The sequence below is a fragment of the Pteropus vampyrus genome, unplaced genomic scaffold, assembly GCF_000151845.1.
Source record: "Pteropus vampyrus isolate Shadow unplaced genomic scaffold, Pvam_2.0 Scaffold479, whole genome shotgun sequence".
In the NCBI taxonomy this organism is placed as follows: domain Eukaryota; kingdom Metazoa; phylum Chordata; class Mammalia; order Chiroptera; family Pteropodidae; genus Pteropus; species Pteropus vampyrus.
In genome coordinates, this window is record NW_011889260.1 from 429,836 (window position 1) to 456,950 (window position 27,115).

The window sequence follows — 27,115 nt, forward strand, 5'->3', positions numbered from 1 at the left end:
AAGTGGGAACAGAGGGAACATATCTCAACATAATAAAGGCCATATATGACAATCCCACAGCTAACATCATACTCAATGGTAAAAAGTTGGAGGCTTTTTAAGATCAGGAACAAGACAAGGACGTCCAATTTCATACTTTTATTCAACATAGTACTGGAAGTCTTACACACACAGTAATCAGAGAAGAAAAAAAAAATAGAAGGCACCCAAATTGGAACAGAAAAAGTAAAACTGTCATTATTTGCAGATGACATGATTCCATATATAGAGAACTCTAAAGATTCCAAAAAACTATTAGTACTCAAATGTATTTGGTAAAGTAGCAGGATACAAAATTAATATTCAGAAATCAGCTGCATTTTTATAAATCAATAACACTATCAAAAAGAGAAATTAAGAAAACAATTCTGTTTACAATTGCATCAAAAAGAATAAAATACCTAGGAATCGATTTAACCAAAGAGATAAAAGACCTGAACTCAAAAAACCATAAGACAGTGAAGAAAGAAATTGAAGAAGATACAAACAAACGGAAGGATATACTGTGCTAATGGATAGAAAGAATTGCTAAAATGACCATACTACCAAAGCAATCTACAGATTCAATGCTATACCGATAAAAAAACAATGACATTTTTCTTAGAACTAGAACAAATAATTCTCAAATTTATATGGAACCACAAAAGGTCCTGAATAGCCAAAGCAATCTTGAGAAAGAAGAACAAAGTTGAAGGTATCATGCTACCTAATATCAAACGATACCACAAGGCAATAGTAATCAAAACAGCATAGTACATAAAACAGACACATAGATCAATGGAACAGAATAGAGAGCTCAGAAATAAACCCACACCTATACAGTCAATTAACCTATGACAAAGGAGGCAAGAGTATACAATGGGATAAAGACATTCACTTCAATAAATGGTGTGAAAATAGGACAGACATTTGCAAAAGAATGAAACTGAATCACTTTCTCACACCATATACAAGAATAAATTCAAAATAGATTGAAGACTTAAAGACCCAAAACCATAAAATTCCTGAATGAAAACATATAGGCATTTTACTCTGAAATTGCTCTCTGTAATATTTTTTTTTCTGATATATCTTCTTGGGCAAGGGGAATGAACAAAAAAATAAATGAATGGGACTATATTAAACTAAAAAGGTTTCACACAGTGAAGGAAATCATTGACAAAATGAAAAGACAGCCTACTGAATGGGAGAAGATATTTGCCAATGATACATGCAATAAGGGGTTAATATCCAAAACATTTAAGGAACTCATACAACTTGACACAAAAAAGCACAAACAATCCAATTAAAAAATGGGCAGATGACATGAATAGACATTTCTCCAAGAAGGACATACAGATGGCCAACAGACATATGAAAAGATGCTCAATATCACTAATCATCAGGAAAATGCCTATCAAAACCACAATGAGCTATTACACCTGTCACCTTACACCTATCAGAATGACTGTCATCAACAAATCAGCTAACAACGAGTGTTGGTGAGGATGTGAAAGAAAAGGAACCTTTGTGCAATACTGGTGGGACTGTACATTGGTACAATCGCTACAGAAAACAGTATGTAGTTTCCTCAAAAATTAAAAATAGAACTACCACATGACCCAGTTATTCCACTACTGGGAATTTATCCAAAGAATTCCAAAGCACTAATTTGAAAAGATAGATGCACCCCTATGTTCACTGCAGCATTATTTCCAATAGCCAAGATACGGAAGCAATCTAAGTGTCCACTGATAGACAAATGGATAAAGAAATGGTACATGCATACAATGGAATATTAGTCAGCCATGAAAAGAATGAAATCCCACCATTTATGACAATATGGGTGAACCTAGAGGGTATTAAGTTAAATACATCAGGCAGAAAAAGACAAATGTCATACAATTTCACTTATATGTAGAATCTATAAAACAAAATAAATGAGCAATCAAAATGGAAACAAACTCATAGATACAGTGAACGAACTTACAGTTGCCAGATGAGAGAGGGGTTGGGAGGAAGGGGGAAAAAGGTGAAGAGATTAAGAAGTATAAATTGCCGGTTATAAAAATTGTCATGAGGATGTAAAGTACATCATAGGGAACACAGTCAATACTTCTGTAATAAGTATGTATGGTAGCAGATGGATACTAGACATATTGGGGTGATCACTTCGTAAGTTATATAAATGTCTAATTGCTATGTTGTACACTTGAAACTAATAAAATTGCATTATTCAACTGTAATCGAAAAATAATAAAATTATAAAAAAGTGCCTATGAAGATCTTATTTATGTGCTCCTTATAGAAACACATCTTATAGAGTGTTATGTTGCTAAACAGATGTAATTTTAATACTTAAGAGTAATTTTAAAAGCATTTGGAATTTTATCAGTTGCCAGAATCATGGAATAGGTCTAAGAACAACATTTGGTATTTATTAGAAAGATACCTCCAAAATGGGAAGTAATGTGCTTGGTCAGTGGTTCTCCAACTTTTGTGTGCTTAAAATCACCTGGAGGGATTGTTACAACAGATTCCTGGGTTCCACCTGCAGTGTTTCTGATTTAGTTGATTTGGGGTGGAGCCCATGAATCTGCATTTCTAACAAGTTCCAGTGATGCTGATGCTGCAGTTCTGGGGACCACATGCTTGGGCCTTGCTTTTTACCAGTGCCCTTCAATGGTTAGGTCTGTTGACTGGACACACCGAGTAGAAGAGATCAGCAAGGATGGAGCACCCTGCCCTTCTTTACACACCCGTCTTCAGCTATAACTTCTCCCAGTGCCCTGAACTCACAGCCAGCCACCCTCCCACAAAAGGCCTCCATTCCTCTTATTTTTTTCTTTCAGCTACAAAGAACAAGGTTGACATGTCTGAATAGAGGCCCTGGAAGACCATGAGAGCTAGAACATCCTGCAAACACATTCATAGAAATTATGAGCCTAACAGATCATATCAAAAAATGAAGATAAACCATGACCCTTCTGACTGTAAAGGAAAAAAATATATAGTTAATACACACTTTTTTGGAATGATAGACTGTTGAAACTAAACATACAGGACAATTTCCAGCTATGGAAAAAAATAGTATCATGAGCAAAATGATTATTTCAGGCCTTGGGGATGTCCATTTTCTGTATGGAAACTAGTTCTCATGGCTGCTAAAGGACCCTGGAGAAGCAAATCTCAAAAATTCCTATTCCAACGTTATTCTTCAGCCAAGAGCATTTAAAGCAAAATGAGGATGTCTGGATTCACAGCTGACTTTCTTTTATTTGGGGCTTCTTTGTGACTACATGGGCACAGTCACCTAAAGGTTTTATTTCTAGGCAGTTGACATCTGGACATATAAATGTAAGTAGCATTCCTTTGAAGATTTTATGTATTGCTTTTTAATGGCTGCATTGTAGTCAATGGCATATAGAGTATCACTTTTGAATAAAAACATTTATGTTGTTCCCTTTATACTATAAACAGAATAATGAACAGTCGTACACAAGATTTTTTTAAACACTAACAAACTTTTAAAAATAAATTGCTAAAAGAGAAATACCAATAATTTACATTTTTACTTTGTCTTCCAGAAAAAATATACAAACATCTATATCCACTTTTAATAAATAGGGGTCACTCTTTCCATACAACCTTACCGATATAGGTTCTAATTTTTCAGAAGCACATAAATTACATAAAGATAAATTATGCCTGTGTTTTATTTCCTTTTATTTAATCACTGGTGATGTTGAGTTCTTATAAGTATTTTGTGACCAGTGTATTTAAAAAGTAACTGTTTATGCTCTTTGCTCATGTCTTCTCCTGAATTAATAATGTTTTCCTAATTGACTTATGAAAGTTTCTAACATATAAAGATTAAAAAAAATTAGGCACAAGATCTCAGAGTATAAGTGTCACCCCAGCCATTCTCACCCAAGCCTCGTAATAACTAATAACAAGTGGCTTATTTGGGAAATATTTTAAAATATGTGTCTGACAAGTAAATCCTCATAGGTTTCAAAGCAAAATAATTACTCCCAAACCCGTAAGTCAATATCTTTATTTTTATTTGCTGATTTTCTTTGAAAAATCCTAACAGTCACGGTGACATTTCCAGTTTAATTATTATTATTTCTCTTCCTATATTAAGCTAGTATACTAGTCTTAAATTTTTTGTTTATTTATTCTGGTAAAATATGCATAATATAAACTTTACCATTCTAACCATTTTTCTGTAAATAGTTCGTGACATTAAGTACATTTATAATCCTGTACAACCATCACCACCACCCATCTATCAGATTCATTTGTTGAATTGATTTTTTTCCTCAAATGTTATATAGAGGTGGCAGGTATGAGTAACGGGTGTTTTTGCAAATACGGTATCGAAATATTGGGATTCTCATAAGATTTCTCGAGGAAAGTTAAAAGAATTAAGTTAAAAAGAGCTATATGAGTGAATGAGGATACAAGACCCAATAGTGGGCCCCCATAGCCCACCATTTAAATTAGGGGTAGCAAAAATCCCGTACCAGCTGCTGCTTGTTGGACACCCTTTCCTTCTAAATCTGTGCAGACACTACTCTGTGATTACTACACTCTTTCCCACTGAATCTCAAAGTCTTTCTCCATAAAGTATTCCAGGCATTATCATAACTAATTACAACTGGCCCACAGGATGAAACCTATTTACCACCTCCATACAGAAAATGTGTCTCCATACAGAAAATTACTTTCTGTTACCTAATATAACAGAAAGTAATCATCTGGACTGCTTTGGGTCTGTCAAAGTTCCAACATGTACATTAGTACATTATACATGCAGTGGTAGAAAACTCTTCAGTACAGGAATGTCACAAGGAAAGTTCTTTAGCATGCTAATCATCACCAAAAAAAAAAAAAATTTCTTCTTACCTGGGTAGGAATACACTTTCCACCACATAGAAGTCTTGCATGAGTACATCTCGGTCTGGCTTGGAAGTGAGATTACCCACTGTGTATCCTATTCCCAACTGAATAGCACCTCTGATAGCAGATGATGCAGTCTGCAAAAAACAAAACAAAACAAAAACCCTGGGTCTCAGTTAGCCTTAATAGCTGGGACAAGCAGCAAAAAGTGGACTTAGATTTTCGTTTTTGTTCCTAAGGCAACAAGAAGGGTGGGTTTAGAAGGATGATCGGTTGCTTCTTTTGAGAGTTTATTCCAAACATTAAGGACCCTTCTTGTCATGAAATTATTTTTGTGATAATCTTTCCTACCAACATTCCTAAAGCCAAATTATAGTCCTGAATCTCCATCTTTCTTTTATTAAGAACTTAGAAACTTGGTAGAACACTTTCAATATGTAGCATGATAATATCTACCAAAGGATAAATGGCACAGTAGTATTTTAAAAAAATAAATCCTATTTCATACTTATGGATCAGAAAGAGTATTTTATCTTCACAAATGAGAGAGAAAAAATAATTCAAGTCTTTGGAATACACACAGTTTAATTTGGAAATTGCTTAATAGTCTTGCCATAGATCCATATCAAATTTTCCTACATTAATCTGTGATAAAACATATAGCATTGGAACACCAATATTTCCAATTTACTACTTTTCTAATATCATTCAATAATTGACATGTTAACTTGGGGGAATAACTGCCACATATATATGTTTATGTGTATATGTGTATAGTTTTAACCAACATAATAGGAGAAAATAGCAGAATAACTCACTTTAGGAAAATTAGAATATATTCTTCTTAATGGTGCAAGTATGTCATACTTTTATGCCTTGCAGTGCCTAATGTAGTACTGTGTACACAGTGGGAGCCAAATAAATACTTTAATCAGTGGTTCTCAACCAAGGACACATTGCATTTTCTGAAGACATTTTTTCGTTTTCATAACTGGTGATAGTGGTGTTTCTACTGACATGCAGTAGGGAGAAGGGCAGAGATGGTGCTAAACATCCTATAATGCACAGGATAGCTTCTCATAGTAAAGAATTATGTAGCCCAAATATCAATAGTACTGAGGTTAAGAAACCTTGACTTAAATGAATGTAATATAGTCTATTTTATAGAAAGAATACTTTCTTTCTAACATTTTCACTTAGCAAATTCAATACCCATCTCCAGCTCCCTACATGCTTTATTTTTTAAAATTTCTTCACACTTTTAACATCAAAGGACATATCTCTCTTCTTGAAAAAAATGTATCCTCTTGATTTCTATGATAAACATGGTCTTTGGACGTCTACCTTTTCTAATGGTCTCTCATTTCTTCACTGACTTCCCATATTTGCTGTAATTGTAGTGTCCCTAAAAGTTTGTTCCTTGATCCTCAGATTTCTTTAATTATGTAGATAATCCATTCTTAATGGCTTCAAAAGCTGTCTCTATGCATATGACTCTCAGATCTTTTAAACCTATTTGGATGTTTTTCTATCATCACAAACACAGTAGATACAGAACCAAACTAATATCTTACAATATCTTCCACCCCACCCCCAAGACTTGTTTTCCTTAGACACTGTAATCCTCAGTGACCTAAGTTTGAACTCCAAACAAATAACATCTAGCACAGAGCTAGGTTCCCAATTAACACTTTTTGACATCACCTGAAATGGCCACGATCAATCAGTCCTGCTCGGTCACCTCTACCATCACTTTCCCATCGAGTCAAATTAAATTAACTTTTGACCCACTACAGGCTTGCAAACTAGCAAGGCTGTAGTGAGTCAAAATTTAATTTAGTTGTTTTGCTTATTCCACTGCAAATATTACATCACTCTTAGTCTGAGGACAACTACCTACTCTCCTCCTTGCAGGAAGTAAAATAATATCTTGGTTTTTTTTTTTCCCCACATGCCTTTTTACTTAAGATCTGAGGCAATAAGATGGCAAAAGACTGAGACTCAAGTCCACAGTACAGCTAGTGCTTAAAAAACGTTTGCTATTTTAATATTCCTTCTGAGATCTGCAATGGCATCAGTGACCTTTTGTACCAATAGCACTGACTTCTGAAGGCTGACGTGATTTTCCTCACTTCAACTTCGCATAAAAATTCCAAAGACATCTCTTCTCCTATCCATCACTAAGAGCGTATGGCACAAGATGTGACATCAGCACTTTCCAGAAGACCCAACACCCCAAAACATTCTGTTCCATACCTATCAATAGACTCACATACTCTCAAAGTGCTTTTCTCTGCCCACACCCCACCTGCCTCTGCTTTCCGGAACTACCTGTATTCCTGCTTAATTTAGTCATTTAACACTTCTTGGGCTGCAACACCTGTCAACAGATGGAGTACCCAATTCTTTGTCGACTCCCACCCTGACTCTCAGCAATAGAAAGTGGTTTAAGTTGTAGGAGTCTATACCTGGTGTTTTCAAACTTTAAAAAGCATGAGAATACTGTGTCAAAACAGATAGAAGGCAAAATTACTAAGGTAGTAAAAAGATCAGTGGTTGCCACGAGTTGGGGAAGAGGAGGGATGAATAGGCAGAACACAGGATTTTCAGGGTACGGAAAATACGCTGATTCTATAATGGTAGACACAAGTCATTACACATTTGTCTAAACTCATAGAACGTACAACACCAAGAATGACCCATAATGTAAACTACAGACTTTGGGTGATTGTGACGAGTCAATGCAGGTTGTAACAAACGCACAATTTTGGTGGGGGACGTTGATAATGGGGGAAGCTGTGCCTGTGTAAGGGCAGAGGCTATATGGGAAATCTCTGCACCTTCCTTTCAATTTTTATCAACCTACAACAAGTCTGAAAAAGAAAGTCTATGGGTATTAAAAACTGAAACCAAAACCAAAATACTGTTGAGTTGCATCCCTAAAATTTCTGATTGAGAAGGTCTGAGGTGAGGCTTGAGAATTTGCTCTGGTTCTAAAGGGCATTGAAAAAAAAAATCTTTCTATAGTATAATATTACATTTTGAGTCCTTGAAGGAATCAGATTTTGGGAAAGACCCTGTTGACATCTGTTTTGTTAAACCAAAAAACAAACTTGTAATACTTTTACTTTCCTTTCAGGCTCCTTAAAATTCAAGGGTTCTTATGGGAGAAATAATGGAAATTGTAATAAAAGTTAATCTTTTTTGATCACTATTTGTACCAGGCACTTGATATATATGGATAGCAGCCACAATTATTATCACAATCTCTCATAATCATAGCACATACATATATAGTGTTTACTAAATGGCAGGCACGGTTTTAAGTGCTTTTGGTTATATAAACTATTTTATTCTCACAATGAGTCTATAAGGTAGGAACTATTGTTATATCCATGTTACTGACTCAGAAAGGTTTAGTAACTTACACTAGGTCACACGGCTAGTGAAGAGGTGGAGGCGAGACTTATACCTGGGGATTCTGGCTCCAGGGTGCAGGTTATATATAAACAAGTACACTGCTGCCTCTGTGGGCATCTCTGAACTTATTTAACCCTTTCAAGGACTGTGAAAATTAGCTATGATCCTACTCATTTTACAGGTGAAGGATTTAAGGTTCAAGAAGGTTAAATGACTTGTCCCAGTCGCACTGTCAATGTGTGGTAGAATGTGGCTATGAAGCCCATGCTACTTACACATCTGTTTTTTTTTTTTTTCCAAAACGAGCCTAGAATCAAAGTCAGAAGTTCTCTTTTAAGTCTGGCTGTTTGACCCCAGAAAAGGTAGCAGCTTTGTGGAAGCCATTCCTTTTGATGAAATAGGAATAAAATGTTTTACTTGACTCTAATTACACCCAACCATGGGTAAGCCCAAGAAAAACAAGCTTGTAAACCACTTGGTAAACCAGTATAAACACCGCTGTTAATGTAATTACTAGCAGCATGGGGAGGTATAAACAAAAGGAGCTATTTTACTGCCACAGGGTGAATGATGCCTCGAGATTTCCTTCTCTCCATCCCCATGTAAAATTAAATGCTTCAGCACTGATGTATTGGGTATAATTAAAAAGCATCCTGTCTACTTCATGGCAATGTGTGGTTGTGCTCACTGTGGCATGTGGTTTCTTGAGTCACAGGAGTAAAGGCCCCATCATCTGACATTTTCCCATTAGACATGGCAGGCGGGTAGGTGATGCTGTATTATTTTCTACCCCAACCACTCTTAAGCAAGATGGCTTTAAAATTGTAAAACTGAAATGCTACCTGGAGTGTCTCTCACTGGCAGATTAGTAAGTCATAATGATAAGGAACCTTTTGTGTACAGCTGGTGGTTGCTCTGCTCTAACCAGCAGTTCTTTCCCTGTAAACTCAGGGCCACGGTCCTCTCCTCCTTTTTCAGAGATACCCACCAGCAAACCAGCAAGCCTGCAGTGAGTCAAAATTTGACTGTCAAAGTCTTTATATGCACACTCAGCCCTTCCAATTTTCTCTGCATGGCTTTGCGTAGGCTCTCAAAGTGCTGGGACATTATTTCCCTTTCTAATACTCCAGAGGGGACCTGCGACTCCTTTAAAACATATAGCTCTAGATTTCAGAACACAGAAAAGCAGAGTCTATTTAATTTAGGATTTTTCAAAGCCTACGTAGAGGCAACATTCTGCCTGGATACTAGAAAAACCACTAAAGCATTTGATACTTAGAGAGAGAACCATATAATATCACAAAAGTAAACCAGAAACATTTACTTCCATAGCTTCTCTTTACTAATGCAAACTTATTCGGGGTTGATGGTAATACTAAGAGGAAAATAATGTCAGCTTGCATTGGTGTAATACAATATGTTATTAGAAACACTATTTTTGAATGATTGCATTTGATCATCTCAATTGTTATGTAGGGAGGGTTTATAATGCCCATTTTATAGATAAACAGACCGTGGCTTTGGGATATTAACTTGATCTAAATCCCTTGGCTAGGGTGTGATGGAGCCATGAATGATCGTCTGGTCTGGAAGGCCCCTCCCCCAGTTCAGCGCTCTATCATTGCACATTGCTTTAGTTGCCTGAATTTCCCCTGCTAGAGAAGAATCTGAAGACATTAGGGAAGCAATGATCCTGACAACAGAAAGATTTTAATGATCTTACATTAGTTACAGGAAACTGCTTTCTACAGTACAATGTCTATGAAATTAGATCACTTAATATGCCATCTGATATCACTGACTTTAAAAGGAAGTATTAAAGTATTTCATGTCAACAGTATTTTTCTAAGGTATTCTGGTGAACTAATTATGAGATTATAGCTAATATATATGTTGCCAGCAAGATTTTTTTTGAAAAGTAAAGATATAATCGTGTTACTACTTTGCTTGAAACCCTCTAATGGTCCCTAGTACCCTCACCTAGTACCCAAACCACTTAGCTTGATACAAAAGCCCATCTTATAATAATATACTCTCCTTATCTCCTTCTGACTCCCGCATCCCAAAATAAAGAAAAATCCCAAACACACACACTCTATCCTTTGAGCAAGCCGACCTTATCAAGTAAACAAAGCCCTAACAACCACATATGAAATGTTCTGCTTATGTGTTATTCCCAAGGAAGGGGGTTCAATGCTTTCTCTTTTTCTCAAAAGGTCCATTTTCACCAGACCACATGTGGGTCTAGAGTCTAATTCTAAATTAGAGATGTTCATTGGCAAGGCACCATAGACTAGGCCATAAAAACAAAAGGTTCAGTAAAAGCTCTTCAAAGCAGGCGGCCATGCTTGTCTGGCCGGGAAACCTCTATCCCTCTCCCTCATTTCCATAGCTCAAGTTCAGCTCCAGGTTCTCCCTCCCATCACTGAACTTATACTCAGTGAAGAAAGCATAGGCCCTTATTTGTCTCAAGGGTGGAATTAAGGAAAAAGAGAGACTGCATGAAACTTGTTGTAGGATTATGGAAATAGCAGAGTTTGCAGGTAGGCAAGCCTAATTTCTTCTCAAAGGAAGTGGGACCACTTTTAGCCTCTAGGCTCCTCAAACCATTTTCAGACCCTTCTTGTGCTAGTTTTCTGTAACTGCTGAAACAAATTAGCACAAATTTAGTGTCTTCAAACAAACATTATCTTACAGTTTGAGAGGTCAGAAGTTCTAAAATCAAGGTGCTGGAAGGGCTGTGTTCTTCTGCAGGCTCTAGGGAAGAATCCATTTTCTTGCCTTTTTAAGCTTCTAGAGGCCAGTCACATTCCTTAACTTCTGGCTCCTTCCTCATCTTCAAAGCCGATGGCATCTTCAAATCTGTCTTCTCTAAATCTCTTTCAATCTCTCTCAATCTTTTTGTTAATGCATCTGCTTCTTTGATCCTCCTGCCTCCCTCTTATACAGACCCTTGTGATTACACTGGGTTCACCTGAATAGTCCAGGCTATCACCCCATCTTGAGATCCTTAACTTAATTACACCTGCAAATCCCCTTTAACCATGTAAGGCAACGCATTCACAGGTTCTAGGGATTAGGACGTGGTAGGGCTCCATTATTCTGCGCTCCACACTCCTCTATTTCAATATCGACTCCAGCATTTTTTTCCAAGGTTGCCTCAGGCAGAGAAAAGCTCCCTTCAGAGCTCCAGTCAGGTGCTGTTCATTAATTTAACAAGGATCTGAGAAATTTCTGTCAGTTAGGCGTTGTGCTTGGTGTTGGGGAAATCATGAAACCAAAAAAAGGACATGGTGCTTGTTCTCGCGGGAGTTTCTAGTCTAGCAGGGGAAAGAGAGAGTAAACGAAGATACATACACATAATAATTGTTGTCAGTGCTATAAACAATAGGGTAATGTGACTGAGGTCAAAATGGTGGAGATTCATTTTAGAATGGTAGCATTCGGAGAGGTCTAGCTGAGGAATGATATGTAGGCAAAAGGTAAGTATGGGCCAGGTCATATCAACAAAGGCTGGCTGTGTTCCCACCCCATGCTAGGTACTCTTCTACAAACGGGATACAGAAGTGACCTGGCCAGAGTCCTTGCCCTCAAGGAATTGCGAGTCACATAGGAGGTTGGGGGAATCGATTTTGAGGCACAGAGAAGCAGCAGTTCGGGGACCTTAAATTATAAATAAATTATGGTAGGCAACAGGGAGAGCATCAGAATTGGAGGCTGGAAAGATAGGATGGATCTAGAACTGGGCCTTATGGGCCATGCTCAGGGTTTGATCTGTTTTAATAAGGGAGCTGCATTATAATTTGAAAAGGCTCACTCTGGCTGCTGAGTGGAGAACAGATTAGAGGGAATACATGAAGGAAAGTGATTAGGAGGCAGTTGTAGTTCATGTTGAGATGTGAATGCCTTAGAGTAGGGTGATGAGCAGGAAGATCTACAGAGTAGAATTTGAGGTATATTTTGGAAGGAGATAAGCAGGACTTGCTATGAGCTACGAATAAGGGAGAAAAAAGTACTAAAACGACTCCTGGTGTTTTCCTTGAGCGAATGAGAGCTCTGAGGTTGCTTTACCGAGCTGGGGAGATTGAAGGAGGAACACATTTTGGGGAGAAGATTAAGTTTCATTTGAGAGGCCAATGAGACATCCAAATGGAGATGTCAAGAGACAAGTCTGGAGCTTAGAATAGAGGTTTGGGTTGAAATTTTGAATATAAGTGTTTTCAGCATATAAATGGCATGGAAAACCAAAGTAATCTGAAGAGAGGGTGGAAATATTTTAGAAGGCCCCGAGCATGGTCAACATTTAGGGGTTAGGCAGAGGAAGGAGAACCTTGGGAAGAGATTTAAGATTGACTGAAAGAGCAGGAAGAAAATCAGGAAACCATGGCTTCAAAAAACCAGAAAAAGAGAATTTAAAGAAAGGAGTGACAACAGTCTCAATGAGTGGCTCTTTCATTTGATAATATGGATTTATTTACAACTTGAGAGACTTTCTAAAGCTGTGTGTCAAATTCTCTATTCTTTTCTCATTCATATCATTGACTCATATATAAGTCCAAGTCTAGATCTAGAATATTTGACAAAGTTATTTGATAAACTCTAGTCAAATTATGGCTTCATTTAAACTGTATTTTAAAAATGTTCTATAACCTAAAATATATTAAGTTAAAAAAGCAGGATATAAAATACATGTAATAAAATGTAAAAAGGAAAAACTGATAACTGTATTTATATACACCCACAAAGAAAAACAGGACAAGAAGGAAATATATTAAACTATATGATTATCTCTGGGTGGTGTGACATTGGGTGATTTTTATTTTCAAGCCTCATACTTCTCAGATTTTCTAAACTTTGTGTTATATGTAGGAAAGGAAACGTCCTCTAGTGAAGGTACTATGTTTTCTACAATCTAATTCCTGCTAATGCTAACTGCAATAATAAAATACATTTTGAGGGATGACAAAGGCATGTTTGGGATTGGCTCATCTTTTTATCTTTTTCTTTTAGGTCAAGGCCTTCAAGGCTATAAACCCATGTAACTGTTATACTCTTATGAAGTGCAATCATGATCAACTTTATTTTTGTCTCCCACTGTCCCTCTAAATTTATTCTTAGATCAGCCCCTGCTCTAGGATGAAATGTAGGGCAGGTCAATGAATCTTCTGGTGACTCTGAGGATAAAAGGTCTTTTGTTCATTTCTAGTTATGGATCATTAAAAATGGTCTCAATTGGGGGTTTGTATGTCTAGTCCACTAATAACACAAACTTTAAGTATACTTTCAGTAGGCATCTCCTCTTCCCCTACATGCCTGGCACAAGCTGGCCACCAGCAGTGAGAAGGATTGGGGGAACTTCTTTCCTCTTTTCTGACTGCTGGCTGGAAGCAGAACAGGTCTTGCTTCAGGAGTACAGTTAAGACGTTCTGGGCACTCAAAGAGACTTGCTATACATCTCCCTCTCGTGAGATGCTTTCATAGGATCTGCAGGTATCCCCTCCAAAAGGCAGTTGCGTTCTCACCTTTAGGAGAACACAGCCCTGGCTGGCCATTCCATGTTGTTCTTCAAGGTCTTCACTTAGGCTCAGAGATGATCACATGTCAGCTTAATCTCTATCTCAGTGTCCTCAACTGTTCACATATCATTTATGCTGAAACTCTGGGAGTTGACAGTCAGTCCCCACTACCAACACACTTCACCAGAACTCCCTCTTAGCTTTGCCGCCATAGGAGCAGCTCACCAAGAATTCTTCTGTTCTTCCAATTTCCCAGAAAATACTATGATCTATTGCATCCACCAGGCTCCAGGGAACACATATCATGCTCTTCACTGGTCTCACCGAAGCCTTCTTCCCAGTGCTTTACATGATGGGCAGACACTCACCTAATATTCCACCTAGTGGGAGTTACTCATGACATATCAACACCTCTCTCCAAAATTCCTTTTCTAGCATCCATATTTCACAGTGGGCCAGGCAAGATCTTTTATAGACCCCAGGTTATACTAAACTGGACTTAGATCACCTCTTTCCCCAAGTTCTTCATGGCGGGCTGGCACCTGACCTTGGAATGGGATTAAAATACTTCCACCTTTTCACTTTGTAGTGTCCTGGACTGATTCACGGGTCCTGCTGATAACCTGGAGTTTGGGTCAGCTGCACTAATAAGTGAGGTGGAATGCTCACTAACCATTCTACCTGCCACAGGACTACCAGACTCAAGATTCTTGGGCTTTAAAGAAAATATACCACCTTCCAGCTTAATAACTTTCATTGTTTTTTGTTTGACTCTCTGTAGAAATGAATCTAAATTTCTTGCTTGGCTTCTAAGATTTTCTACAATTTAATCCCTAATGCTAACTGCAAAAATAAAGCCCAAATGCTAACTTTTGTAAAAAACAAAACAAAACACCCCTGAAATTAGGTGTTTTAATTCAATACAAGTTTATTTCTTAATCAAGAATAGCCCCCTGTGGGTGTCCCTGATTGGTGTCCTTTCCTCTGTTGGGTTATATCCTTCTGGGAGACTCAGATATCCCCTAGGGTCTCAGAGTCCTCCAAATGCAGCTGGCTGATAGGAGAAGCAGAAATGGTAGAGGAACAGCCACTTCTTACTTCTTACTACTTTGTCAGAAATCATAGTGCAGGATATACACCCCAGTTCTGCTCCTCAAGCCTTCTCCATGCTTCTCTGTGTCCTGGGACGTTACGTTAGCTATGCTAAAGGGCTTCCTAGCCCTATGGCTTCCAGTTGTGTTTGGCCAATAGGACACCCATATGGAAGATTGAAGAGAGGTTCGAAAGTAACATAAGGGTGTTTACTCCCTTCCTTCTCTTCCTGTGGGTTCGACTCAGACTGGTGTGTCCTTCTAAATGTTACAGCTCCTCTCCTGTGAGCCTCTCCAGATAACTCCTATTTTGTGTCCTAGAATCTGTACCATTCTCTTACTTCCAGGCCTAAGGGAGGTAAGAGGGTATGTTCTGACCTCAAAAGACTGTACTATCACTTGTGGTTTCCTTATACTCATCCCACATCTTTGCAAACAGTTCCTTTCTTAAACTCTCTGCAATTAGTCAATTTGAGTGTGCCATTACTGTGCAGACTCTCTAGATAAAGACCCACTTATAGTCCATTAGCAAGGATGAGTCACATGGCCTCACCGAGATACAAGGAGGGCTAGCTGCTTTCCAGCTCCAGCTTTGCTGTGGAAGAGGGATCACAAATTCTGATGGATAGGTTCTTGTCTTGGCCACACCACAGATCCCACTGCCTGTACACAAATTCACAACTTTAGCTGAAATATCTCGCTTAAACTTGCCTTGTGATTCCTAGTCTCTGCACACATTGATCTCCAATGCCTTTGATGTGGTCCTTCTCCATTCCCCTCAGGTTTCCTACCTACTCTTCTAGATCCAGTTCTACCATTAGTCTCTTTATACAGTCATAGTTCATACAGCAGCTGACATAATTACAACATTCTCACAGTAAGAGTGGTTTCATAAACGACTTTTGAGGTATTCTGTTACTTTTATGGCTGGCAACTACTTTTATGATACAATTTCTGCAACCATTTACATTTTCAAAAATAAGAATACTGCAGTACCAGTATAATGATGCCCTCCCCTGTGCCTGCATGGACCACCTATGTGGTGAAATTACCTCATAATAAGGTCATTCTGATCCACTAGGCACTAAACAACCTTGGAAGAAGCCCAAGACAGATTTACTTTATATTTAATTTTCCCTAATTCTAAGTACCCTTTTAACAAGATCCCAGTGTGTCCACTTGTTTGAAGGAAGATTTAATTTTCTAAATGTACTAGAAAAGGCAGAACAAAGGTGTTTCATGGCTTCTTTTTATATGATTGGCAGTGAAGCACATACTTTCACTGGAATGGAAAAGCATATTAAGCAAAAACTTTTTATTACCAGAAAATATTGTACTCTTACGTATTCAACGGTGGTAAATTATTCACACTTAATAGCTCTTAGAAAAGATATGCCATCAGTTGCCGATTAAATTTTTGATTTAGGATAGAACAGCATTATGAATGCTGCCATATTAGTCTTTTAGAAATATTACAGCGTAGCTGACACATTTGTCATAAATGTGGTACAGTATAACACTATTCCTACACACTAGGGAAAAAGTTTCATGTTGTATATTCAAATAAAAGTAGTATTTGATATACATATAAATTTAGATTCAAAAGATAAAAATAAGGATTGTTTTTTTATCCTTCTAGAATCAACAAAAAACAAATTTCACATAGAGTACTGTCTTTCTTGGCAAGGGAGTTGTCAATTTTAAAGGTAAAATATTATATCAATGCTAAGCCCTGTTTTGAAAGAATTAGCATAATATTTATGGCAGACATTATTAGTTGTCCCCAGTATCTATTTACCTTTCTTATTTAGCAGTTGTTCTCAATGAGGGTTGATTTTGTTCCCCAGGGGACATGTGGCAGTGTCTGAAGACAATTTTGATTGTCACAACTGGGAAGTGCTGCTGACATCTATTGTGTAGAGGCCAGGGATGCTGCTAAGCACCCTCAATGTACTCCACACAACGAAGAATAATCCAGGCCCAAATGTAATAGTGCCAATGTTGAGAAACCCTGTTACGCAGTGACAGAAATTTTAATTGGGTATTCTCTTGTAGCCAGGTATAGTCATGTGACTAATTTCTGACCATTGAGATGTGATATGAAATGTGTCCAACTCCCAGGTCACACCCTTAACAGTAATGGTAGTGCCCTCTGCAGAGATGAGGACTAGAGATGAAGCAGCCCCCCTTGATCACATTTTGAAAGCAGTACATTGTGGACAACAGAAAAACAAGATAGAACCCTGGGCTCCTGATGACTCTACAGAGAAAGTAAAAACCTCTACACTGTTATGGGAAAGAGAAACAAACTTCAGCTTTGCTTAACCCACAGTCACTCTGGTTCTTGCTTCTACAAATAATTGAACCTATATTTCAAGTGCTTATAACCTATGAATTTATAACCAAACACTCTTTACTTGAAAAGTAATGCAGATTCAAAAATACCACAAACTGAAAGAGAAATGTCTATACAGATAGCATCGCTTAATTTAAAAAGTTAAATTGTAACCCATGCTTACTGAGAAAAAGTCAAACAACTCTTAAATACAGAAAATAAAACACAAATGCCCCTCCTCAATCTTGCTCTTCAGGGTTAACTAATATCACTTGTTTGGTGTGTGTCGTTCTGGACTTTTTTCTCTACACATAGAAAATATATGAACATATCTATAAATTAATAAAAGTGGATTCAACTACAAATGCTCTCTGTGCTTTTCTTCTTTCACACAGTATCCTTCCATGTCCAAATATTCTTATTATTTTTAATAGTTATATATATTTTCATAATTTGTATGTAGCACAACTGTTTTAATGACTCTCCTATTAGGGTTCGTATTCTCTCTTTTTAATAGCAAATAATGTGTAATGGACATCCTTAACACTTATTTCTTGTGTATTTCTGCAGCATAGTTTCTTAGAAAAAGAATTTCTGAGTTAAAGGATAGGAATGCTTTTGATAGGTACTGCCAAAAACATCTTCTAAAAGAGATTTCCTCGATTTAGCAACAGAGTTGAAGAGTGCCCTTGTTATCAAATGCTCACCAACACTGGTATATCATTAATATTGTTAATTTTTCCCAATCTTGCTGTTTTAGTTCACATTTTCCTGATCAGCAGAGAGGGAGATCTCTCTGTAAGTTCATTGTATTATTTGCCTTTAACTTCATAATTTTCATTTTTTATGGCTACATACTAATAACCATGCTCGATTATTTTATACCAATTAAAGTTAAACTGCATTTATAAAATAATCCCCATGGAGACTTTAAAACAATAGGACTCCATGCCGGTTCTTCAGAGTTTTTATTTATTGAAATTGTAAGCTCTCACAGTGCATAAACTGTGGCTATTCTTTATTATCTATCAAATAAAGTTCTTCTTTGCTCCGTTTTAGTGTAATAAAAAGTTTCACTTCTCTAGACAATTTTTAAAATTTGAAATAGTACTTTAGAAAACTCTATACCCATGTTTCTAATGTTTTTTTTTTCAATAACGAATAAGAAATGTACTCCTTAACTGGCTCACTGGGACAGGGGACTCCTGGAGAAACACATAACTGGGGGTGAGGTGGAGGTTGAGAAACACGCGTAGGCAGAGAGAGGTACAGAGAAACTGTACAAGTGCTTGTCTATCTGACCCTTTAGAGTCTTATACTAGGAAAGGAACTTGAGGAATAGCTTTTCTGTAGTGAGAAGCAACTGGGTATCCTTAGCTGGATTTTTCCACATTATGGTAATATCTTTCTTTCCATTATCTCTGCTTCATTTCTTTTTTGGGGGAATGAATGTTGCACGCTGAGACCATGTTGCCATTCTACTAGCTGACTGGCATTTTCTGAGTACTTATTGTGATCCAGGCATTGTACTAAGTGCTGTAGAGGCGCCTTCTCCTTTCTATGCATATATCTTCATAACAACTATACAAGGAAGGTAGACTATTACTCCTGATATACCTAAAATGAAACTGATTCAGAAACACAAAGACGCTTACCCAAAACCACACAGTGAGGAAGTGACGAAGCTGGCCCTTCAACCCAGATCTGTTAACCTCAAGTCAATGCTCATAACCACCGCATCTGACAATTCTAACATCTGACATAGAAATAAGAGTATCAACTTTGCCAACTATACATTTCAATATAGCACAGGTCCAGCTAAATTCTATGGCTAGTTTCACTACTTGTTTCTTGGTGTGTGAGCCTATTTCCAGGCAATGCCAAGCCAGTTTATATTCTTTTTTTATTTTTTTTTATTCTCCAAATCCATAGTTAAGTCTTTTTGCCCAGAGGTGTGGAGGTGGGTCAGGGTCAAAGCCAAGCATCACTCCTATAAGAGTTTCAGGCAACATTTTCACAGAACTCTGTCAGTTCAGGTACATGGAGTCATGGGTACCATTTGGAAGGCATACTAGATGGGAACAAAGTGATCAGGTTTCACTGCAAGGCTAGCACTTAAGGACATTTAATAAAGGAATTAAAATCTAGGCTTTGTCTGTTAGCTTTATATAAGACATATATAGGACAACCAACTCCTCTCCACTCAAAGAAACCCTTCAGCAAACTCTACTCTCTCATCACTCTTTCTGGCCTTATATTACCCTCACCTACTTTGAGAGGGTACCAACACCTACCCCTGCCCTACATCTCCTGCCATGCCCCACCCTCAAGCTCCTGCTGCATATGAATACAGACAGACACAGACAGACACACACACGCGCGCACACACACACACACACACACACACACACACACACACACACACCTATAGTTTCTGATTTAGGAGCGGGAGAGGATAATCACAACTCCTTCAGGGAGGCTTAGATCTGCAGGGAAACAATATACTTCTGGAAATACCAGTGACATAAAAGAGCTTGTTGTTGTATCTTTTATTGCTTACCCCAAGAAACTTTGAACCTTTCCATTTAATTCCACTAACTGACTTCTTCAGTTTTTAAAAGAAGAATGCATTTAGTTAAGAAGGGGAAATAACCCAGTGCTATGATATGTTGGCAGGACCATCGGCTACTATTTTGCAGTTAATTAATTAAGGAGATAAATTCTCTGACTTCATAAAACAGGAGGGCTTAACTGCCCTCCATTTATTCAAAAAAAGAGGACAAAAACAGAAATGGAGCTTACTACTGGGCAGTGGTCACATTTTTTTCCATTTGTGCCTCAATTTATATTACACTTAATTTTTTATAACTAAGTTTTGTAATCTGTAAAAAGTAAATTAAATAAGAAAAATAACAAATGGTATAGAAGGCCCAGAAGAACTAAAACTAGCTTAGCTTTTTTTTTTTTTTTTTTTTTGCTTCTCTTTTCAAATCTTTCTCGGTTTAATTTTTTTCCCTTAATTCTCGTGGTAAATTCTTGACAGAGGGAACTTTATTTTTATAGATTTATATATTATATATATTATTCCTATGACATATACATATGGTATATGTTATATTATTCCTATGACGTATACATATGGTATATGTTATATATGACATACATATACATATATATATATATACCAGTTAGACATATGAGTAAGAGATGAGTAAGAGATATATCTCACTCACATACATGATATCATAATACGCATATAACATATACCATATGTATGTGTTTTAAGACTAAATAAAACTCATGGGATAAAAAGGCAAAGCTCAAGGATCCAGGAACTATAAGAAAGAGAAAGGGTTATGATTGCTAAATGAGACAGAATGATATATAAAACAAAATCAATTTTACAAACTAAAAATACAGTGATTTTTATAGATCAACAGTGAAAGGCATCATCTGCTAGCGATGAGCTGTTTCCCAGTCTTCAATCACTTTTCTATACGCGAGCCCTAAACACTCCTTATAGAACAGGACCAGCAGATGTGTTGACTAAAAAATGATGGATATTGATATGAAAAGAATGGTTTCTCTTTAAGTTTCTATGATCAAGCTGTCTTTTCTGAAAGAATGGGGAACGTAGATGCCCTCTTTTCACAATTAAATTATTTTAAATGATTGTAATAATAATTGCTAATGGTATTATTTCTACCTGCCTGGTAGCTCTGGCCATATTTCCAGAAAGTCACAGAAAAACAGTGTGAAGAGAGTTTTAATTAAACAAAAAGATCTGAAATGTTAATGCTTGTATTTTTTTAAAAAAAAGGGGCTTTAAAATTTGGAACTTAGGTGTTTCCTGAATACAAAAGATTAGTTTTAAGCATTTAAAGGCTCCAATGTAACAACTTCTTTTGTAAGATACATTTATGCACTTGTATACTTATACAATATTCCCTTAGATTCTGCTGTAATTGTTTTAACTGCTTATTATACGCCTGGTCAAGTTATTTGCATTATTGATTTCTTACCACACCTTATTACCTCTGTTTTACAGATGAAGAAACTGATGTTCAGAAGGATTGCATACTTGAAAGGCAAATCCTAGTCATTTTTCATAAAAAGACTATCAAATGGAAATTTTCCTATGCCAGAGTCAATTTACATATTTTTCAAGAATGCCTATTATCAGGGTAAAGTATCAAAGTTGGGGGATAATTTTCAATATTGTGCACACTTTTAACTTTGGATTAAGCATTCTTTGCATATGTAACCTCTATGTTTCAAGATCTAGGATTACATTGCATTTGAGATGGGTTTTTCTCTCCACATGCTTTGTCTTTTAGAACCATGGAATGCAGTTTCTAAAATTCTCTGAGAACCCTGTGCATTTGAACAAAAAACCCAGCCATTTGAGAGCTCAGGACTCTCTCATCTGCCTGCAGCTCCTTCGACTCACATCTGATGGCATTTCCTTACTTGACTTCTGGATCTATCCCTCCTGACCTTTAAAATAACTGTGGTTTTCTTGGTCCCAGAGGCTAGAATCATCCCTTCCACCAGGAAAGCATTTAGGTCTTTGGAATGGAAGCGCTATCAAAACCCAGCTGCACACCTAGGCTGCAGACAGATATGGAAGGGTCCCTGGGCAGGGGGCTGCTTGTCGACAAGGTGAATGTGATGCACTGGCAGGGTCCAGTACCCACTCCCCATTCCCTGCATTCCTAAGAAGCAATGAGGTGTGGCCTAAGAAGCAATGAGGTATGGCCACAGCTTGGGCTCATGGGAGAAGCTTCTCCCAGATTCATTCCATGGCATCATGCTGCCATCTTACTGTCCCAGGCTCCCTCCCACTAAAGCTGAATGCTGCAGTAGATAGGTGACCAGGCCAGGACAAAAATGAAAAGGCACTTGAATGGAGGCTCTGTGCTCTGCTCGTAACCAATTTTTGACCAAAGGTAGAAATAGAGAAGAAAAAGCATTCACAGATAATGATTACTATCCTCATTTAATAAGGCCCCTCCCATATTAATTTGCAAATATGGATAGATATTTGTGCTCAAATAACATAAAAATCTGAGTTTTGGGCACCTTCTGCTACCAGGGGGCCGAGATATTCTGAGAAAGTTATACGATATCACTGGGTCACAGTTTCCTCCTCTATAAAATGAAGGCATTTGCCTCTACGACTGCCAAAATTCCTTCCACACCTAAAATTCTATAAGTCTGCTTTCTAATTTCATTTATTTGTCTTTTGGAATGAAATACGATCACCAACCAGAAATCACTTCTTCTCTGAGGTTTAGCGCATTTCATTCCAACATTTTTTCTTGGCTTTTTTAAAAACTATAGTTCCTCCATTAAAAAACAACAGAAAGTAATTGCATTTTGCCTACTTTCGATTACAACTCTTCAAGTAAGACTGACACAGAGAAAGGAGAACAGGGTAGTCATTTCTCAACTGCACATGCTTCACCCATGTGCAATTTCCAGAAGTACCAGCTGGGTAGGGGCTGGGAGGGCTGCTTACTGCTGTTTTGTCCTTTTCACTTGAACTTAAGGAGAGCATTATTAAATAACTTTTGATGTTGCCTAAGGACATAAAAGTTGGTGTCAGAGCTACCAATAGACTAACTCCTAGTTCAGGATTCTTCCCACCAGAGCTCACCACCAGACTCTGACACTTTTCTAGATTGTTAGGTGATGTGACCATTCTCAGCAGGTTTCCTAAAACCTCTTGATTCCAACACACCAGTGTCCCAGTGGCCCCACCCAACATGAATCACTGGTGGCCCCAGCTAATGGATGACCAGCTACTACAGCACAAGTGAAAATGCCTGACCCATAGTTTATTGCTCAATAGAGGGGTGCTTCCTTCCTCCCTCCCTGGCACAGTTAGAGGAAACCGGTAGATTTCTGTAGCCCAGACCACTGATCCCATACACTCTCTCCAGCTATGCTAATCTGTCTGCCATCTAACCACAGTGCCTTGCTCGGTGCTCAACTCAGTGTTGGCTAAATGACTGAGCTGATGATATAAGATTGATAAAGACCATCTCACTACTAAGATTCTATGAGGTTCTGGAAACATCACTCCTGATGTGGGGGTTCTCTCTCTTCAGACCCTTAGCAGCCAATATTCAGGATGCACACAAGCAAGCAGTTCTCTGTCTAGAAGTTTATGTTATGATCTTTAGTATGTTCCTTGAGTCTGCTGTACAAAAGGCCTGACTGATTCCTGACCCTGTCTTGACCTTTATCCCACATTTTCAGCCTCCTCTCCTCCAGGCCCACTTTGATATGGCCTGTGCCTCTGTGAAATCTTCTCACCCTTCTTCCAGCATGAGTATCTGATACTTGGCTTTAGGTGGCTACATGGAGGCTCAATTAGAAACAGCTTGGCTTGTGAACTAGACATATCTGGTATACTATATGACTTGGGGGAAACCTACAGTCTGGCTGGCTAAGAGAATAGCTTCTTCAAGAGGAGCAGTGTTTCACTGTGAATTGAAGTAAGTGAAAGCAGTCTCAGACTCTTCGATCAACTGCCACCAATCAGGGCTGCTAGACAACAGTGCAGGTGGTCCTGACACCAAGCACCACAGCTGCTCATACTTATGGGCTTGTGTGGTCAAAGGGAGTTATTTTCATGGGAGAGGAACCATCTGTCCTCAGTCCTATAAAAAGGGCATGATTGGAAATACCTGTGTCTCTACTGCGTGATTTAATTTGTTTGGAATTTAACCAATGAGGAAATTCCAAATAGTATGGAAATTTTCTTTGGGGAAAAAGCCCAATATGGAAATTTTGTTTCAAAGATTCAAAGAGGAACAAGGAAATACAAATCATTCTTTTACTCAGTGCCTGAGTAGAACACAGTACATGGAAGGGCTCTGGCAGACTCCTAACCATTTCCCTTCTCTCCATAGCAGACTCCTAACCATTTCTCTTCTCTCCAGACTCCTTTCTCTTTTCAACTACTGCTACCGTACCAGTCTTTGCCAAGACTTGACTGTGCTGAGATCTGGTTTCTCACCTGCCATACGGTTCCCTGAGTGGGGCTGTTTTTGTAAAGTATGGGTAAGGGTAAGACATTCCTTAGTTCTTTATATTCTTAATCATCTTCTTTAATTGTGTTTAGTTATCCAAACTATATCATGATCCCCCCAAATATCTAAATCCTCAACCAGACTCCACAGATGTGAAGGGCAGAGGGAAGCTGATGTTCAGTTCTAGTCACTGAGAACAGAGGCCTGAGAGAGACTGCACAGGGGCTGTACTGGAACTGTTGGGCAAACTTATTCCCTTATCCAGCTGGACTACAGAAATTCCCCCAAGCCATATACTATAGCAGATATGTTTATTTCACATGATAAGCTGTTTCTAAATCAATCATTTCTCTACATAGCCTTCTAAAACCAAGTATCAGATAAACTATAAATTCCTTTATGCTGCGGTTTCTCAACCTTGGCACTGCTGACATTTTGGACTGGATAAAGCTTTGTTTTGGGGGCTGTTCTGTGCATTGTATGATGTTCAGCACCATCCCTGGCCTCTACCCACTAGATGCCAGTAGCACCACTTCTTCCATATGTGACAACCAGAATTGTCTCCATACATTGCCAAATGCTCCCTGAGGTGAGCGGGTGCAAAATTAGCCACGACTTCATCTAAATGCAAATCTCTCCTAATGTACACCAAGATAAATCATCCTTCTATCACAGGTGAACATTCTACATCGATGCTTGTTTTGTTGTCTGCATATAAGCTGTCCATGACAATGAAATGCCACATATTTTAGGTCTGTCAAGCAAAATGTCTTAAAATTTCATAGCTGTTTTATCTCACGTTTTGTTTCATTAAGTCAAATGCAAAACACAATTACTGAAGTGATCTGAAAACAAACAAATAAAACCAATAATGGATAAAGGAACAAGAGAGTGCACTCTGTTCACCTGTGTACTGATCCTGGTACTTAAAAATGCAGAGGGTATAGTGTGTGTGCAAACAAGCCTGCCTACCTTCCCTGCTTTCCACATATAATGTACACATACACACAAACACAGGGGCTACTGTGTCCCACAGCAGATGACACTCTAGTTCTCAAGGGTAAACAGCATATGAAGTATTTAGAAGTATTTAGCCATCTGTGCATGAGAAATGCCCAAGCAGAAATCAACACAAAAGGCATCTCTGGGGCAGATGGCTTGGTCTGGTCACCCCAGTGCAGCCATCAGAAGCTCTGGAGATGAGTGCAGTGTACCAAGAAAGGCTGAAGATCCAGAGATTTGGGAACTTGAGCTGTAGCTCTGCTTCTTGTACTCAGCACATACTTGGCTGGGAACTCAGGCAGTATTGGGACTTCTACTTCCTCACATGTTAATGAACAGTTTTATCAGAAGCAATTCCAACTCTAACAGTCTATGTTTCTAAGAATATAATGCAGATAAATGTCAGTTCCACCCACTCCATAATCCTCCTCCTTTCAAAATTAATCATTTCTGCTCAAGTGATGTGTCTATTCTCAATGTAACAAAAACTGCAAAAACACATGGGATATCCAATTACTTTAAAGAAAAAGGACTAATCCTGTCATTAGAGGTGATGACCTTATTCCTATTTTTTGCCCAAGATTAAATCTCTGTGGATAGCTAATGTTCCATTTTCAAAGAACTGTTAAAAAGATCTATCCAAGTTTATCCAAACTGTGGAAAATACCAGTCCCATGGTACATATGAAGTTATTGGAATATTTATAGCACTTGATTCCAACCGAGAGATCACTTGACTCTATACCCCATGCAGAGATTTTCCATATATCATTTCCTTCCTCTTGACATACTCATAAACATGACCTGCTTCTATAAACACCAAAGAAATAACAATGGCAAATGGTACTGTGGGGGATGCATAATAACACAGTAAATGAAAGACACCACCTGTACCATCTCCAGCTAGCTTAAAATTTAATTTTCAAAATTGTGTTCAAAAATTGACTGCTTCATGTGACAGTGGTAGCATGAGCCATATTTGCTTTTCAATTACACAGAATAGCATGAGAAGCTCAGTTTCATGTTTATACCTTACAAAATGAACTGTTATCTGTGTAAATTCATTACATGGAGATTTAGGTCCTGGAGGTGTGTTTACTACACTTATTGATTTGAGGGAGGGAGTTAAACAAAAGAGGAAAGAAAAAGAGAGGAAGATAAGAAAATACAGACATGAGACAGTCTCCATACTTCAGGACCTTAATCAATTTCTATTCGGAGTCCCAGACAGACTGACAGTATATGATAAAGGGATGACGAATTGCTCTAGGTGCACAGAAGGAACGCTGTTAAATTATGTTGTGGTAAATAGAACAATGGCCCCTAGACGTTTCCATATCAGAATCTCTAGAACCTGTGAATCCTACGAATATGTTATCTTAGAAAGCAAAATATTACCTTATAAGGTTGCTGATGCAATTAAGATTGCTAATCAGCTGAACTTGAGGCAGGGAGACTGTCCTGGATTACCAGATGGGCCCAGAGTAATAACATGGGTCCTTAAAAGTGAAAAAAGAAGAGGCAAAGGAGAGGGTGAGTGAGATACAATGTGAAAAGGACTCGATTTGCTATTGCTGGCTTTGAAGACAAAGGAAGGGGCCATGAACCAAGGAATGTAAGTGACTCCTAGAAGCTGGAATAGGTAAGGAAATGTATTCTCCTCTAGAGCTTCCAGAAAGGAATGAAGCCATGTCAACACCTTGATTGTAGCTTAGTATGGTGCGTGTTGGAAACCTTTTTTACAAAACTATAAGATAATAAATTTGTGTTGTTTTAAGCCACTAAGATG

The 27,115-nt window shown here is 38.0% G+C and overlaps 1 protein-coding gene across 1 annotated transcript in view; it reads right to left on the minus strand.

Moving 5' to 3' along the window:
* Positions 1-27,115, minus strand: part of PIP5K1B (phosphatidylinositol-4-phosphate 5-kinase type 1 beta) — a 289,811-nt gene that overhangs the window by 131,325 nt on the left and 131,371 nt on the right. Inside the window, exon 4 of the mRNA XM_023524590.1 lies at positions 4,930-5,060. Within this exon, the coding sequence (XP_023380358.1) occupies positions 4,930-5,060 (131 nt within the window). The remainder of the gene's footprint in view (positions 1-4,929; positions 5,061-27,115) is intronic.